At 36.0% G+C, this 16,965-nt stretch overlaps 2 protein-coding genes across 3 annotated transcripts in view; one reads left to right on the top strand and one right to left on the bottom strand.

Annotated features, from left to right (window-relative positions):
- LOC126756776 (spondin-1-like) overlaps positions 1 to 16,965 on the top strand; it is an 80,975-nt gene that overhangs the window by 45,012 nt on the left and 18,998 nt on the right. The gene's annotated exons all lie outside the window — the stretch shown is intronic.
- Positions 1,512 to 15,473, bottom strand: LOC126756779 (sodium-dependent nutrient amino acid transporter 1). 2 transcript variants are annotated; one of them, XM_050470155.1, is made up of 11 exons: positions 15,349 to 15,473; positions 6,689 to 6,886; positions 6,318 to 6,615; positions 5,015 to 5,243; positions 4,832 to 4,947; positions 4,613 to 4,767; positions 4,436 to 4,539; positions 2,874 to 3,103; positions 2,532 to 2,768; positions 2,176 to 2,447; positions 1,512 to 2,097 (listed from the first exon to the last, which is right to left on the bottom strand). In XM_050470155.1, exons 2-11 carry the CDS (start codon positions 6,797 to 6,799, stop codon positions 1,951 to 1,953), a joined length of 1,899 nt encoding a protein of 632 aa, XP_050326112.1. In that variant the 5' UTR covers positions 6,800 to 6,886; positions 15,349 to 15,473; the 3' UTR covers positions 1,512 to 1,950. The 2 variants fall into 2 exon arrangements, with proteins under 2 accessions (XP_050326112.1, XP_050326113.1); XM_050470156.1 differs by having other exon boundaries at positions 6,689 to 6,883.

The raw sequence follows: 16,965 nt of genomic DNA, 5'->3' as shown, positions 1-16,965 counted from the left end.
TAGTATTCCCATCATGTTCCTACATTCTCTTCTATCGAGTGCCAATAAGAATTTTGTGTACTTCCGATCTAACGTCTTGCACATGATTTTTGCAGTTTTGCTACCTAGGTGCTCGTTCCATCGGGTTTTGATTTTCTTTACCATGCTTCTGTCGAGATCGTCGTACAGACAATGTATGGGCTTCCCGGTGTTGATTACGTTTTCGGATATTAATCGTAAACCATTCTTGGCAATCTCGTCCACTATCTCATTGCCCTCGATGCCTTTGTGGCCTGTCACTCTGTAGAAGTGAAGTTACTTTCTTCTGGCAACACTTTTCACTGCTACCCTGCTTCCCAAGACACTTCTAGCCAATATGCTACACGAGGTTAGTGTCATCATAGCTGCTTGACTGTCTTCGTAGATGTTGACTCTGGAATTGCCTGCAGATGCATTAGAAGCAATAACAAAGACCTCGGCTTGAAATATACTGCAGTGGTCTGGCAATTTTAACGGTTGCCTTATGTCTAACTCTGGACAGTATATTCCCGCATCGACTCCATTGTCCATCTTCGAGCCATCAGTAGTGGTAGTTGTTTAGAGTGTTGCGCATAGCTGACATACCTTTACGCTTAGGAATATTTTCCTATGTTTACTTCGAACCTTCTTTCCCAGTTAAAAAGTGGGATCATGTAGTCGGTGTTTGTCCAACCGTTATAACCCACCGACCGAGCTATGCCCGAAGGTTCTATATGTAAATTCTCCTGGAGCCGGTAGTCGTCCCGCCGATTTTGCTGCGCAGTTTTCAGCGAAGAGGTCTATGGGTGGGAGGTTTAGTTCCGCCGCTATAGTTGTTCTTAACCCATTTAGACCTGAAACTATTTTTTTTTAATTGAAGTGTTTTTTGTCTATTTTTATTAGACCTAGGGTATCGCAGAACATAAAAAAAATTAAAAAATAAATGACATTTCTACAGGTTAGGTAGAAAAGGCCGTAATGTATGTGATACAGTAGGCTCATATACATATATGTATATGCAATAATACAACAAAAAACAATTTCTTATCAAGGGTACTTCAAAATAATTTATTACTTCTGGTGTATCGTATATGAGACGGTAGGTCTAAATGGGTTAAAGCTCCCGTTTTTGGCAGCGCAGCGAGCATAATCTCCTATTAAATTGTTTAGATCGGACTATAACACAAACTGAACGATCTAAATCAGTATAAAGATCTTCAAAATTAACTTTTTTATTGTTTTTTTTATTTTTGCTATTATTTTTGAGGTTATCTGAATTAAAATAATTATGAAAAATTTTGCATGGATTTTCATAAAAATAAAAAAAAAAAATCATATTAAATTTATAGATGAAAATACGTACATATTTTTAAGATTTGTTTTCAGCAGAATATTTATAAATTATGGTATTTAAAAAATAAATTTTCGAAAATTCGTGCCTCGCTCCTTTCGCTAGAAGTAAAAAACAAAACCATATCAAAGCGTTAGTTTATAAAAAAACTAAATATTTAAAAATAAACACCATAAAAATAAATTTACCACTTGCCACTACTGCACCGCCTGCCTAAACTAGCTATGTAAGTCAGTCACGTGGAATTTCTGAAAAAAAACTGTAGTGAAAGCACTCTCTCTTCTTCCAATTCTCTCTCTCATGCGACTTTATACAGTAGCTAACAAACTAAGCGATTAACGGTAATATGAATTATAACAAAAATATATATCAAATACACAATATTTACAAAACTTTAGAGCAACTAAGTACTTTCTTTATTATAAATACAAAAACCTTAAAGCAGCGAAATTAACAATAAAACTAAGCTAAAACCAACTAGGAAAATAAATTTAAAGCTAAAAAATATTTTGTAATTTTTTTGCTCACAAAAAGCAGTGTAAGTATAAAAGTGGGTGATTAAATAGACGCTTTAAGTACTTAATGCTGGATTTCACTTAAAATTAACCGAAAATATTGTCATAAATGCGCGACGTCCAACTATCATCCGGTATCGCTTGTGAATTTTTCATAAATAATAGATACTTTTCGTATTTGTCTGGTGACGCTGGACCCCAACTGGACTCGGGTTGTATGGCTTGGCGGAATTTCTGTTTGAAAAAAAAGAAAAAAATAATAATTAATGTGAAGCCTATATTCCTTATATACATCTCACTTCGAGTACCCACCTCTTTAAGCGTACCACCCGGCTGCTTGAAGACCGCGTACAAAGCCCAAAAAGGCAATTGACCGACACCAATGAACCACAAGAGCCAAGCCATATTCATAATATAATCTGGATATGCGATATCCTTATATTCGAGCGGTTTGTACGTAACCAATGTGTAGACGAGCACAAGAAACATAAGACCAGGCGTGAAAATAGCCCAGCAGAGGCGCCAGTATATACCAGTCTTGAGATCACACATGAATTCAATGTCCTTGCAGAAGCGTTTGACGCCTAAATATCGGGAAAACAGAGAGCATGGAATAAGTCTCTCACTTATCCAAACAAAAAATATTAATAATTAGATTAACTACTCACCATAAATCCATGATATGGTCACAATCTCACCAATAGCCAAAAATAAGGCTATAAAAGAGCAACCAAAGAAGTCGACTAAGTTGAGCAGAAACTGTCCACCAGGTGTCGTATAGATGAGTCCGCAGAGAAAACTGCATATTGAAAAGCCGATTGTTATCACCCATTGTGGCAGGTGATTGAAACGATCTTTGAAAACTGTTATTACGCAGGAAGACATTCCAATATTGCTGCCTATGCCTGGTGGGAGCAGAGAGAAAGGCTGAATCATACACTAGGTCTCTTCTACGTCTATCTCTCTGTCTTTATATCTACTTATCTCGCTCTTACTTTGCTCTCACTTACCTAACACGAACAGCATGAAGAAGAAGAGCACCGCAAATAATTGTGGTAACAATTTAAACTTCGCTATTGCTTCGGGATATGAGATGAAGGCCAATCCAGCGCCTCCTTTCACCACTTTCGATATGTCTGTGGTGTTCGTTTCCAGCGCAAGATTACCAAGTATACCGAAGATGACACAGCCAGCGAGTATTGAGGTGCAGGAATCTATTGTGGTCACGATTATGACGTCTCTGTGATGGAAAAGAGTTGAAGTGATTTTTTACATTTTTTGTTTTTTGAAGTTTTAAGAGTCAAGGGTTATCATATTTATGAATTTTTGTGGGAAACTATCCGAGATCCCGAATTTCTCGGTCCCGCTTGACGGGAGAAAGTTAGTTAGTTTGAAGAATTTCCTAATAATATATTGGATACAAGCTTTAGTAAGATCTCTGAATTAAGTTCTGTCAACATCGGATACTATTCGAGAAAACTGTAAACTCGTTTCGAAATATTTCGTTCTCAATTCTAGAAACGAGCTCCCTATTGTGACTAAAAAAGAGCACTAGAACTAGAGAGCTCCACAGTTTCCTCCTAGTAAAGTTCGTTCCTTTTCTAGCTGGATTCTCTGGTACACCTTCCAACCTAGTACTACCGGTGAGAGTTAGAGAGAGTCCCAAGGAATACGAAAAGAGCCATTGAGCACCGATTAGAGAGATGAAAATTTAACGCTCCGAACTTTCTTACTTCTTCTCTGCAAGGAGCTCAACACTTTCCCCCACTAAATCCACAGCGACCATATTCACGAACTGTACGAAGGAGTTCAGTCACTACTGTCGAGGACGTTCGAATTCCGAGTGTTAATAATTTAGATGTCACACTCGACAGTTTGTGTCTATATTCCTCATACGATCGCGATAGTAGCCAAAACACAGAGCCGCAACAAAATTCTCTATTTGCTAGTCGGCAGCTCATGGAGACAAGACAAAGAAACAAAGGCAACATACATGGCAAGGGCCCTGGCCAATCTTAAACTAGGCCGCGTCGATATGACCGCCTGGTTGAGTGAAACGCAGACGAAGAAGTTTCAGCCTATCATAACATTGCACTCCGTACCGATCGTAAACTATGCCGCGCCGATATAGTCTCCTAAATGCAGTGAAAGGCGGACGAAGAAGCTTCAGACTATCAGAACCCTACACTCCGGACTACAACCGGATGCCTCTTGATGTCCCTAGTCGAACTCTTACACAACCAAGCAATTATGTTTCCTCTGGTCCGACCCCGTCGAAACATCATGTTTCTTGCGTCTACCCATAGAAGACTTCGATGACAAGGTACCTGAACCTTACCACCCAAGCGGGGATAGGGTTACGAAAAAACGGAAGAAATCAATGAAGTACACGGATTGATGTACTATAGTCAACGAGGCAGCGAAGAATTTGGCCACATGAAATTAGGTCAAGCCAATGTCCCAGACTCAAGATGGCAACACTGATAAAAGATCTTTATATTGCCGGTAAAACCGAGCTTACATTCAAAGATTTTTCACAGGAAGATCACTCTATAAAACGAAAGCTACTCACTTGTGCACTCGCTTGTGAAAGTTATTGAACGAGGCATACATGATCAGTGTGCCAAAACAGATCGCCAGCGAGAAGAACATTTGTGTGATCGCGGCATACCAAACCTGTTGGAGGTAATACAAATTGGATAAATAAAACAAAATTTTGAGTGAATAGAATTCCATTCCAGATACCTACATCTGCATTCAGCAGCTGATCCCATTGCGGTTTTAAGAAATAAACTATACCATCCCAGGCGCCGGGCAAGGTTAAAGCACGTCCAAGTAAAATAAATAGTATGACATAAGGAAATAAAGCCAGAAAATACGAGGCTTTGCCGGAGCTGTGAATGCCTTGAAGAAAAGTGAAAAGGTCGACCTAATGCATGCTTAATAATCAAATGTTGCTGGATATTACCTTTAATGAGCGTTGTCGCAATCATCACCCAGACAAGGAATAAGTAGATCACCAAATCCGTATTTGGCGCGCCAATGCCGTCTTCGATATTGTCCTTCTCGCGCAGCACCACCTTGCTGTCGGAAAGATTTGTGTGAAATTTTTACTGTGAAGAGTTTTGTTGCTACTTTCATTGCTACTCACGTGAAATACAATTCGGCTGAAGAGATGAGTTTGCCCTCTGTAGTATTGCCAATGGTACTGGAATTAAAGTTTGTTATTGATACACAATTGTCACCCCAATCCGGTAGACATGTGGCCCAGGGTAGTATTTCGGCGAATGAAGCAATTAAGTATTTGATAGTTAGTGCCATAATGGCGGCGTAGTAAGTGGTCGCCAACGCGGTTGCATAAACTTGACCATACGCGATGCCTAAGGGGTTGAAAGCATTAATAGTCTACTTAAAGGAAATATAATTGTTCTATATCCTAGATCCCAGAGATCCATAATTTGAAGTATTTTTTTGTTTACTGAATTGCAACAGATCAATTGAAAAGAAAAAGTCTAAGTTTAGACGTGGTGAAATGAGTACCGAAGACGGTGAACGCAATGGAGGCCCAAAATAGTTTGTTACCGATCAAAACATCTAAACAGTACACAAAATAATTTTGGATGACCGTAAAGTAAAGTTGTTCGACATAGCAGAAACGTATACATTATATCATTCACGAATATTTGGGTATGAGAAAGCTCTGTGCAAAGACGGAGCCGCACGAACTCACTTTTGTCTAAAAACAAAGACGAGCTGAAGATTCGGAACAGTGTTTGGAGATGTACAAGCGAAATAAACCCGAGTTTTGGCATCGATATGTTTCAATAGATGAAACATGGCTCCATCATTTCACTCCGAAGTCCAAACGCCAGTCATTCGAGTGGACTGGACACGTTGAACCCGCTCCAAAGCATGGAAAAACGCAACAGTCGGCTGGCAAGTTTATGGTGTCTGTACTTTGAGATGTGCTTGAAATAGTTTTTATTTTCGACCATGAAAAAGGAGAGACCATCAACAGCGAATATTATATAGCGTTATTGAACCGTTTGAAGGACGAAATCGCCGAAAAACGGCAACATTTGAACAGAAAAACAGTGTTTTTTCGACAAAACAAAACACCTTGTTACAAATCATTGAAAACGATGGCGAAAATCCATTAAATGGGCTTCGAAATATTTTCGCTTCCACCGAATTCTCTAGATCTGGCCTCCAGCGACTATTTCCTGTTCTCAGATTCCAAAATAATGTTCACTGCGAATAAATTTCCGTCGAATGAAGAGACGACCGCCGAAACTGGGGCCTATTTTGAAGCAAAGCTCTCTATAATCAGTGTATTGTCCTAGAAGGCAACTATGCTGAATAAAAAAACGAATTTTGCCAGAAAAAGTGTTTTACTGTGGTAGGCCGTCCACTGCATTAAACCAACCTCTCACTTTCTTCAAGCTGCCACTCACCTTTCATAATTGGCGCCATATCGAACACGCCCACTGCGCCACGACTAGCGAATTGTCCGATCAGTACCTCCATATAATAGACGGGTCGACCGATAAGTAGCAATACAATAACGTAAGGTATCACGAAGGCACCACCACCATTCTCCAATGCTATGAATGGAAATCGCCACACATTACCCAGCCCGACAGACAGAGCAATGCACGAGAAGAGAAACTCTATTTCGCGACTCCATTTCTCGCGTTCACCGCCACCAGCACCGTCACCAGCTGGCGTTTCCAATTCGCTGCCGCGATCGATCTGTGAAGAGGTATTTCAAAGTTGTATTATGTGGAACTTGTTTTTAGTAACAGCAGCTTTACTAATTACTTACCGCTTCATCAAGTCCGTAGCACACATTCGGCGCGCACAAGCTGTCCATTATGGAAAGCGAGTCCTTTTCGTCCACATCGCAACGGCGCGTATGTATTTTGGACCTGGGCATGTTGGCATTTAAACAAGTGTGGGCGTGTTAGTCTATGCAGTGATGCAACCTTGCAAGTAGCTGATTAAAAGCATTCAACACGTGCTGCTAATGTAAAATAGATTAAGAAAAGGAAAATTATTGCTGATTAAAGATGCTGTTTGTAGTAAAAACGGCAAGGTCAAGCTTTGTCATTGAACCGCTGCAAAGAAACTTATTGCAAGGCACTGATTAGGCACAGAAAAAAATTATTAAATATGCATGAGGCTAAAGACAAAAAAAAAAGCTGAAGCATTTGCATAGTTACAATGCAAGCTTTTAAGTATAAATTTTAGTATGTAAGTATGTTTGCGCGCGTATGTTCGCATCTATTAATGGAATAGTATGTTGCCAATCAAACATCGGCATCAATCAAACATGTGAAAAATATTAGTACAATGTATATAAACAAAATAACCATATGTATTTAACGCTTGCTTGACTGACAGAGGTTCGTTTGAACTACTTAAAATATATATTAACGCTGCGCTCTGCTGGTATGTAATCGGAAAGAGGCTTACTATGCTGCCAGAAGTCTCTCAAAAATTCGGTCAAATAGCAAATTGTATATCACCTTAGGTAAGTTGGTAGGTAGAGTGGATGTCTGATGACGAGCTTAGATCTTTAGAAGGTCCATTGTGAAACCATCGTCATTAAAATCCCCATACTCTATTATGTCCTCTCTGAACCAATCCGTGCATATGATGAAGTTCATCAATACTAAATATTTTAACTGTGCAATCTCCGAAACATCGTCAAGAAACCGTAATAACAAGTCTACTGGAAAACGTAAGGTTTCGGTTATGAATTAAGGAGCTTGTTTTGTCTGTGCAAACTCCGAAACATCGTCAAGAAACTGTAATAATCAAGCGACCGAAAATCATAGGGTTCCGGGTATAAATTAAGAGCTCTTATGGTCACTTGCAACATTCATCGAGACATATGGAAAGGCTGGCAAGTTAACATGAACTACTTAATTCATAAGGCCTTTCGAAAATTTTGAAACATTAGATCAGAGCAGAATACTTAAGATCTTGGTCTACAAATGGAGATAGACAACTACAAATTAACAACACTAAATAAAAGCGAACTAAGCTGATCCATCAATATCAATGGCTAGGCAGAACCTATAAAATTAGCATAATACAGAGCTGTTGGTTCTATGTTGGAAAGTATCAAGAACAACCCAGTGAGATTATCCATCGAGGCTAATGAAAATATCGATAAGTTAGTGCGCTCTGGTGTCAGATGATATCACGCTAGTAAACAGCTATCTCTTCAATCTCTGTGGTTTCTTCCCTGTAAGAAGCCTGACACTCTCTTCCACTAAAAGTACAGCGACTATATTCACTAACTGGACAAAAATTCTACAAAAAGATGCGGCGACTAACAGAAGGTTTCAAGACCGGAGCATACACTTGTAGAACCTCAAAAGAGTCTGCAAGGAGCCTGACACTCTCTTCCACTAAAAGAACAGCGACTATATTCACTAACTGGACAAAAATTCTACAAAAAGATGCGGCGACTAACAGAAGGATTTAAGACCGGAGCATACTCTTTTGGAACCCCCAGAGGTTCTGCAAGGAGCCTGACACTACTAAAAGCACAGCGTCCATATTCGCTAACCGGACAAAGGCATACAAACTGGATCTTAATATCATAGTCAATGGCGTTAAAAATTTGGACTATCAGCAACCCTAAGATTTTAGGTGTTACATTCGACAGCCTGTGTCCCATAACTACTTATACGACTGCGTTTTTCGCAGAAACCCTGCCTTAAGTTGTCTACTTGAAGCGGAGCCGCTTCCTATGAACATCAACAGCTCTTTCCTTGTTTATGACGACATCGATTAGTACGCCGACCAAACTTCGGACGCAACAAACATAAGACAAGCACTGACCGCCATTCGCAGCGCCGCGATATCAATATTCACAGTGGACCCATCAACACCTTTCTCAACTCCCTTTCAGTGAATGGCGTACTTAGACTCAAACCACCTAATATTGCAGACGAAGCGCTCAAGTTGACCCGAGAATCCAGAGTGACCCTTGCACAACTTCGTTCTGGACCCTGTAGCAGTTTAAACTCGTACTTATTCAGAATCAAACCCGACATACAAGCAGCGTACAAAGAGTCTCCACAGGACTCCAACCACGTTTTTGCTTGTCCAACTAACCCCTCTCATCTAGCGAACCTTTCTCTTTCTGACCCCGTCCATACAGGACTAGATAACAGAGAAGGTATAAATACGAAAAATATTATGATATAACTAGTATTTATAACAAGAAATTCTGCGAACCACTAACATAATCGCTCATTAGGCTTACAGATCGCGGAAAAGTCTCTGGAAGAACCAAATAAATACCGCTTGGCTTGAGTAAGGCGTGCATTTCACTTTGAATTGAACTTGGTAAGGAAAATAAAATATTGATATCAACAATTCGGAACTAGACCAGACATAAGAGAGATTCTTGTTCAAGCAAATAAAGATAACGGAAACGACTAATTAAGTTAAGCAGAAATAAATCTGAGGGGTATTAACACTGATCATCAACTTGAGCCGCAACTCGCTTACACTGTTAGGTCCGATTAGGTCCTGACCAGGGGATGTAAATGTTGGCCTCAAGGCCGCTTCTTTCTCTTTTTCCTAAGGTTGATAAGAAAATTAACGTAAATTTCGAATTTTCCTTTTATGACAATAAAAGCACCACATCCATTATTAGAACTCTGCGCAGTGATTCCAAAATTTCGCTGAATAAAATTGTACGCCAAAGTCGTACTCTAGCATTAAATAATTTAATCTAGTCATGAGCCGTGAATTTGCATGCATGCGTACAACGGTACCTTAATCAAATTATAAAAAAAAATTATGAAAGGTGAATAAACGCACTCTGATCGGTCGCAGAACTGGCATTCGCAGCTGACAACCGCCTTTAACTTGAAATTTTATCAATAAAAAGCAATTTGTATATATATTTCACAAAGTGTTCCAGAGTTTAAGGCCGAATAGACTGTCGCAATTATTGATAACATAAATAATAATTGTTCATGAACAAATCATACAAAAATTAAGTAATTAAAAAAAATTCTGCCAAAGAAAAAATTAAGGTAAAATTTCAGAATAAAAACTTCATTACTTAATCTCACTTTTTCGATTTTGATTTTTAAATAAAATAATGTAAGATTTTAATAAGAAATCTATTACTTAACTTCACTTTTTTTGAGCATTGCTGTAAAAACTTAAAAGGCGGTTATATCGAAACAATGTTTTCAGAGCTGGTCAGCAAAATTTTCACCGAAATGCTCGGAACGCCTTTATATGTCCGCACCGCCTTTTTAGCTATACCTCTAGGAACAAAAAATAGTAAGACTTTGTTCATAATTTTAAAATTCTTAATTTATTCTTCTAAATCCCCCTCAAAGTAATCCCCCTTGGCCCCAATACACTTATGCCAATGGTTGTTCCAATCCTTGAAACAGTTCTTAAATCAAATTTCCGGAATGACCTATGTACAATGCGCGTGTCGATTCACGTTTAATGTCTTCAATTGACTCAAAATGGTTTCCTCGGAGCGGTCGTTTGGGATTGCTGAATAGCCAGAAGTCATGCGGAGCAATCGATGGCTGGGGTACGATATTAGTTGAAAATTTGGCGAAAAACTCACGAAAAGTCAATGCAGTATGCGACGAATAGCTTCGCGCAAGCGAAAAAACACTCGAGTAATATTCCTTGTTGACAGTTTGGCTGTTCGGATGGAATTTGTAGAGCAACACATTGATAATCAAAGAAAAATGTCAACATAACTTTGATTTTTGACCTGCTTTAACGTGTTTTTCGGATTTGGCCCATCTTTGGCACGATATCCGGCAGGTTGATCGTACGTTTCCGGGTCGTAAGCTTAAATCCAAGACTCATCGCCAGAAATTATACATTTAATGACATCCTGGTCATCTGAAAGCATTGTTTTATAGACTTTACGCTATGCTATATCCCCAAATTGAGCGATTTTGGAACCAAATGTTTTTTCACTTATCTTATGCCGAAATGATTAAAATAGTTTTCACCGATCCTTTCGATATTCCAACGATACCAGTAAGATCTTTGACTGTCGATTCTCAAGTACCAATTACTTTATTTTATTGACGTCTTGATTATCAGTTGATGTTGAAGGCCGTCCTGGACATATGTACATAGTTCGTCTTCAATGAGTTCTCGACCCTCTTTGAATAATTTGTACCAATCAAAAATACTTGTTCGCGACAAATAATTATGGTATCACCTTTTCCAACATTCTGAACGTTTCGGCAACAGCAATTACTTTCCGCCCACAAAATTTAATGGAACTTCATTGTTGAATATTTTAACTTATCGTTAAAATCGCCTAATGCACTTTATGTACTTCAGAAAGAAAAGTGTATACTTAACACTAATGACTATTTTGATGTGACATTTGACACAGATATTATTGACAGTCATACCAACCTAGAAAAAAATATTTCGATGAAAAGGAATATTGAACTTCACAGGAAAAAATTCAAATTAAAAAGTCTTACTATTTTTTGCCCACAGTAGTATAATTGCTCGTTGACTATTTTTATGTCGCGCAGTGTAATACAATCGACTTTGTTTATTAAATAATATTTCAGTTATAAAAAATATTATAATTGGCGAAATCTACTGCGTTTATTCTTAATTAAATATTTGCATATAAATTGAAGTGTGCGAATAATTCCATGATGACAAAGAACATTTTAGCAAAGTAAACAAATTATTATTTAAATTGTCACAATATGCCTACAAGCACTATAAAATGTAATGTTGTAATATTATAAATATTCAAAAGAATTGTTAATAAACGCACTTAATTGACACCTATTAAGCAATTAAAGGCAAATATAGAATCAGAGTCATAAATAATCGGTCGCTGGCCTGAAGTTAATGCCATTTGTCATTTAACGTGCGCCAGTAATTGGTGGAGAATCTCAGTACAAGCTATATACAGACAGCTGTGATAAACATAGATTCCCAATTCTCTATATAAATGAAACTATAGTTTTCTATTGTTTATTTGCTCACTAAGAACCACTCAAACGGCTGCACTTGAAATGTTACTCAACCTGCCAACAATTGACATTGCAGTGGAAAGCTCGTTAGCGACATCAGCTGCGAGATCGACGGCGCTAGGTGAATTTTCTACAAGATTCTTTGGCCTATGCTGAATGGGCAAGTGGTCGGTGAATGAAATAGAACACATATCTTCAGGTATAATATGAGAAAGAAGATTTCAAGTCGCGCTTAAAAAGGATGGATGGTTCAGGGGACGCTTCCGGAATAATGCAGCATTCAGGTATAATATGAGAAAGAAGAGCATCTTCACGGCCTTTACGACCAGGAAAGCTGTTGAGTTGGCTAACAAATCAGGAAATGACATAAAGAATATCAACAGATACGTCGGTAGAAAAGCGGCAATTAAAGTACATCGTCTTGCGTCAGAGAATGTTCTTAAAAGTCGATATAGTGGCTTTTGGAAAGCGGTATACTTGTATATACTATATATTGACCACAAGAACATTTTCGAAAACGAAATAGCTAATGAGTGTCGTCCGATTGACTACCGAACCAGTTTAGGAGCTACGCAAATCCTTGAAAATAAAATATCCGAAAAGGCTGACAGACGAATCAAGGTGAGATTAAATGCCTTAGAGGCATGCAGAATCGCCAAGATCATGTGCAAAGGAGCGGTAGGAAAACTTGCAAACTTTCTACTCACACAGTCTCGAAGAGACTGCAGGCGGGTTGTTAGCCACAGTCACAGGTCACAACTTACTGGCAGCACATGCTAGCCGTATGGGCAGGAATAACGATGACGAAGATGCTGGAATACCTAATCTGCTTATGTCTGGTCTTATCTAGAGCTAGGCTTAGCTATCTAGGTTCAAGAGATTAGATGACGTATTAGAATTAGATAGCAAGTCTCTAATAAACTTCGGAAGTAGCGTTGACTTCCAGCAAGACGTAAATTCAGCTCGTAATAATATACCTTCATCTGGCATTACAAAGGACTATGTACGGCTTAACAGCAAACTTTAGCTCGTGTTAATATACCTCCATCTGGCTTTACAAAGTACTATTATGGCTTTACAGCCAATCAGTGTAACCTAACCTCAACTATTATTATTTTCCAATTAAATTTTTCCCCATTAAGTAAGGTACAATCGTCAAGTCATTCCTGATCCACAAATTCATTTTCTTCTTTATCCAGGAAATTACAAACCTCACTTTAATTGCACTTTGTGCCTTATTGCTGAGAGAACAATTTTGAATTTGATCGTTATATTAAAACAAAACAATTTAATTTCTCCGAAACGGCTTCACCGAATCCCTTGAAATAATCACAGAATTTTCTTTGATATATTCACCATATGATGATCAAAAAAATATGATCTTTGATAATAATTTTTGATAATTTTTTAAGTCACTTTGAAGAGTTAATTTCCTCACAAAAACCGACTTTTTGGCGAGCCGTAAAAATACAAATTTTGACTGATCCTTCGATCTGTACTTCCATTCTTCCGTTGCAATAACAGTTTTTTTTTTATTTTTGGATTTGAGATAGTTTAAGCAGAAAAATCTTTCTCACCGCAAGACAACTTTATTCGAAGGTCTTCCTGGATATCGATGAAGTGGTCAAAGGAGTCCAAATTTTTAAAAATAAATCAAAGATTATTACTGAACATAAAATTCTATAAATTCACACTTTTAATTATTTATTTTTTTTTATAAAAAATGCTTATTCAAGTGGATATAAATCCATTTTTTCAATTTTACTAAATCAATTTCACGCATGTCGTTTAGAATATTTGCAGAACGGCCAACATTCAAATCCCGCTTTTATCCTGAAAATGTCAAGTCATAAAAATCGGTCGTCTTCTAATGGATTGCCTTATAATCTTTCAAATACACAACTACAATCCATTGTATGGTAGTTGATCGTAAATCAAATCATGTACAAGGCAAACGTCGAGAGACTACTTAGGAAATATAGTATGCCTAAAATTTTTAGGTGACGGCCACAAGGCGCCTTGCTAACCCATAAGTTCGAATTACAGGAGTTCTAATCTATATCTAAGAATGTTGATGTCCAATTGTGATCTCTGGATCAATCATCAAACCTAATCTATATCCTATATTTTAGCACTTTTAGATACTCCAATAGCTTTCGAAACAGAAAAATTAACACGCACTTTTATTTAAAAGGTTTTATATATTTTTTCACTTTTAATATTTTATCTAACTGTGTAATATTTTTTTTATTATTATTTTATTGTTTTCAAACACAAAATTCTCTTTAAACTTTTTATTAAAAAAAAAATTTTAAATTAATAAGTACAAAAAAAAATAAAAATTAACGAAATTAATTAAAATATATATTAAATATATTTTTTTAATACTTTTATATGTTTTACATATTTTTTGGATTACTTTTATTATTATTTTTCAAATATTTTATATATTTCTGTAATATTGTTTTTTACATTTTATTAATATTTTATTGTTTTCAAACACTAAATTTTCTTTATATTTTTTATTAAAGAAAAAAATTTAAATTAAAAACAAAAACAAAAAAATTAAAATTAAATTAAATTAATTTAAAAAAAATTAAATAAACAAAATAATTTTTTTTTATATTTTTAAATATTTTAATATTTTTAGGATTATTTATTACTGTATTTTAATAATATATTTTTGGTTTGTTCAAAGACACAATTTTCTTTAAAATATAAATATAAATAAAATTAATTAAAAAATGCATTAATTAAATAAAATTGTTATATTAATACTTTTATATATTTTTTTATTATTATTTTATTTTATTTTTTTTTTCTTTTTAAACACCATTTTTTTAACTTTTTATTCGAAAAAAATATTTTTTCATTATTTTTAAACATTTTATTTATTTTTTAAATTGAAAATAAATCAAATTAAGTTAAAAATACATTAAATAAATAAAATTATTTGTTTTTTAATATATTATATATATATTTTGAATTCTTTTTATTATTTTTTGTTTTTACGCACATATTTTTTAACTTTTTATTCGAAAAAATATTTCTTTTTTTAATAGTTTTAAATATTTGATATATTTTTTGGATTAGTTTTAATTAAATTTTAATTTTATTTTTTTTGTGGTTAAGCACTCAATTTTCTTTTAAAAATTGAAAATAAATAAAATTAATGAAAAACACATTAAATAAATAAAATTAGTTTTTTTAATACTTTTATATATTTTTTTAATTATTTTTATCATTATCCTTTTGTTTTTAAACACCATTTTTTTTACTTTTTATTCAAAAAATATATTTTTTATTATTTTTAAATATTTTATATATTTTTTAATTTTATTTTTAAAGCACCAATTTCACTTTAAAATTTTATTTCAAAAATAGTTTAAAATAAACTAACTTTCGTTCACTTCACAATGAGTTTACAGTCCATGTTATTACAACAACTCTTCTTAATAACGCCTACCGAATAATTTAAAGGACCCCGTTAAGTGTCCTGCCAACACGCTGTACAGCTTTAATCCTCGTACACAATAATCAAGCGGCTCGTGTTTAGCCAACTTTAGCTTTACAACCGCGCGTAATCAGTTTAAAATAACGACTAAATTGTATACGAAACGACGATCCAACGAAGTCTACGATCAGCCAACAAGCACATTTGCATTTCACAATTGCTGCACACATGGCGCCTCTTCGTACTATTGTAGGTGTTTGTGTTTTTGTTTGTATTGAAGAAATCGCGCTAGAAAGCTACAGATCTTTAAATGAAATCTCTCAAGAATTTGAAACATGCTAAGCTTCGTATAAATACTCATATTTGCTTATCTAACATACTACTCGTAACAGCTTTATTATGTTCGTGTCGGTCTTTATTAGCATTTATGCAAAAGATAACAGTGTTTCTTTCAACCTGATATGGGTAGTTTTGTTGCAAGAAGCACTAAGGTAAAGTTGGTAATTTGTTTGAACTTGACTTACCACATCAACTATGATGGCTTCATATATAAGTCTTTACGTACATAAGCTTAAATCTTTACTTTAAACAAAATGTAACGAGATTAAGTAAACACCGAAATCCACGATAAGTCAAAACAAGAAAAAAATGTTGACTTCGCCTGCAGTTAAACTCTACCCTTCACAACTTCATGTTTTCGTTACAAGAAATTAATTTTGATTGATCAAAAGATCAACTACTTTTTTCCTAAATCTAAACTTCGGCGGCCAAAGACAAAAGGAAACAACACTCAGCAAGTAACTTATTTCTCCACATTTGACAACCTGTATTTTTTCCCTATTGTCTAAACTTAAGTAATGATGGCGAGATCTACATGTAATAAACGCTTAGCAAATCGGTGTAAACGCTGTAATGCTTTTATAGACTCTATGTCAGCCTACGAAATAAAAAATGATAATACAAAGAAACCTTTGTTTTAATCTCGACGATAATCTCTTCTAAATTCGAAGTTTACTTTTGGTATAACAAAGTGTTTCATTCTAACACATTGGGCGATCATATCTTATATTTATTTAAAGTAAGAGGGACGCGCGAAGCAAATGGGTCTGGTAGTGAACGAGGGCAAGACGAAATATCTTCTGTCATCAAACAAGCAGTCGCGACACGTCACTGCTGATAGTCAAAACTTTGAAGTCGCAGATAATTTCGTCTATCTTGGAACCAACATTAACAACGTCGGACTCGAAATCCAACGCAGAATAACTCTTGCGAATAGGTGCTACTTGGGACTGAGTAGGCAAAGTAAAGTCCTCTCTCGATCAAGAAATGGTAGACAGAAGAGAACATGGCTTGGTTCCCAGCCTTCCCATTGTTATGATGGAAAGCTGTTGCCTCACGTTTAGTCGGAAATCCCGAACGTTTTTCGGCAATTGATCGCCTTAATTTGAGAATTGTTGTTTATTGCAGTCCCCATTAAGGGTTTCACACCGATTTGGAAGACCATAATACAGCACGGCCTTCTGATCCCACCAAAAACTGTACATTACCTTGACGTCATGAGTATTAAGCTATGCCGTCGATTCCGCTGGTTTGTCATATAACATTTTGCGTTTAAGATTGTGGTAATGG

Source organism: Bactrocera neohumeralis, chromosome 4 (assembly GCF_024586455.1).
Source record: "Bactrocera neohumeralis isolate Rockhampton chromosome 4, APGP_CSIRO_Bneo_wtdbg2-racon-allhic-juicebox.fasta_v2, whole genome shotgun sequence".
Lineage (NCBI taxonomy): Eukaryota > Metazoa > Arthropoda > Insecta > Diptera > Tephritidae > Bactrocera > Bactrocera neohumeralis.
The sequence above is the reverse complement of the archived record's forward strand: the minus strand, read 5'-3'. Positions and strand labels throughout refer to the sequence as shown.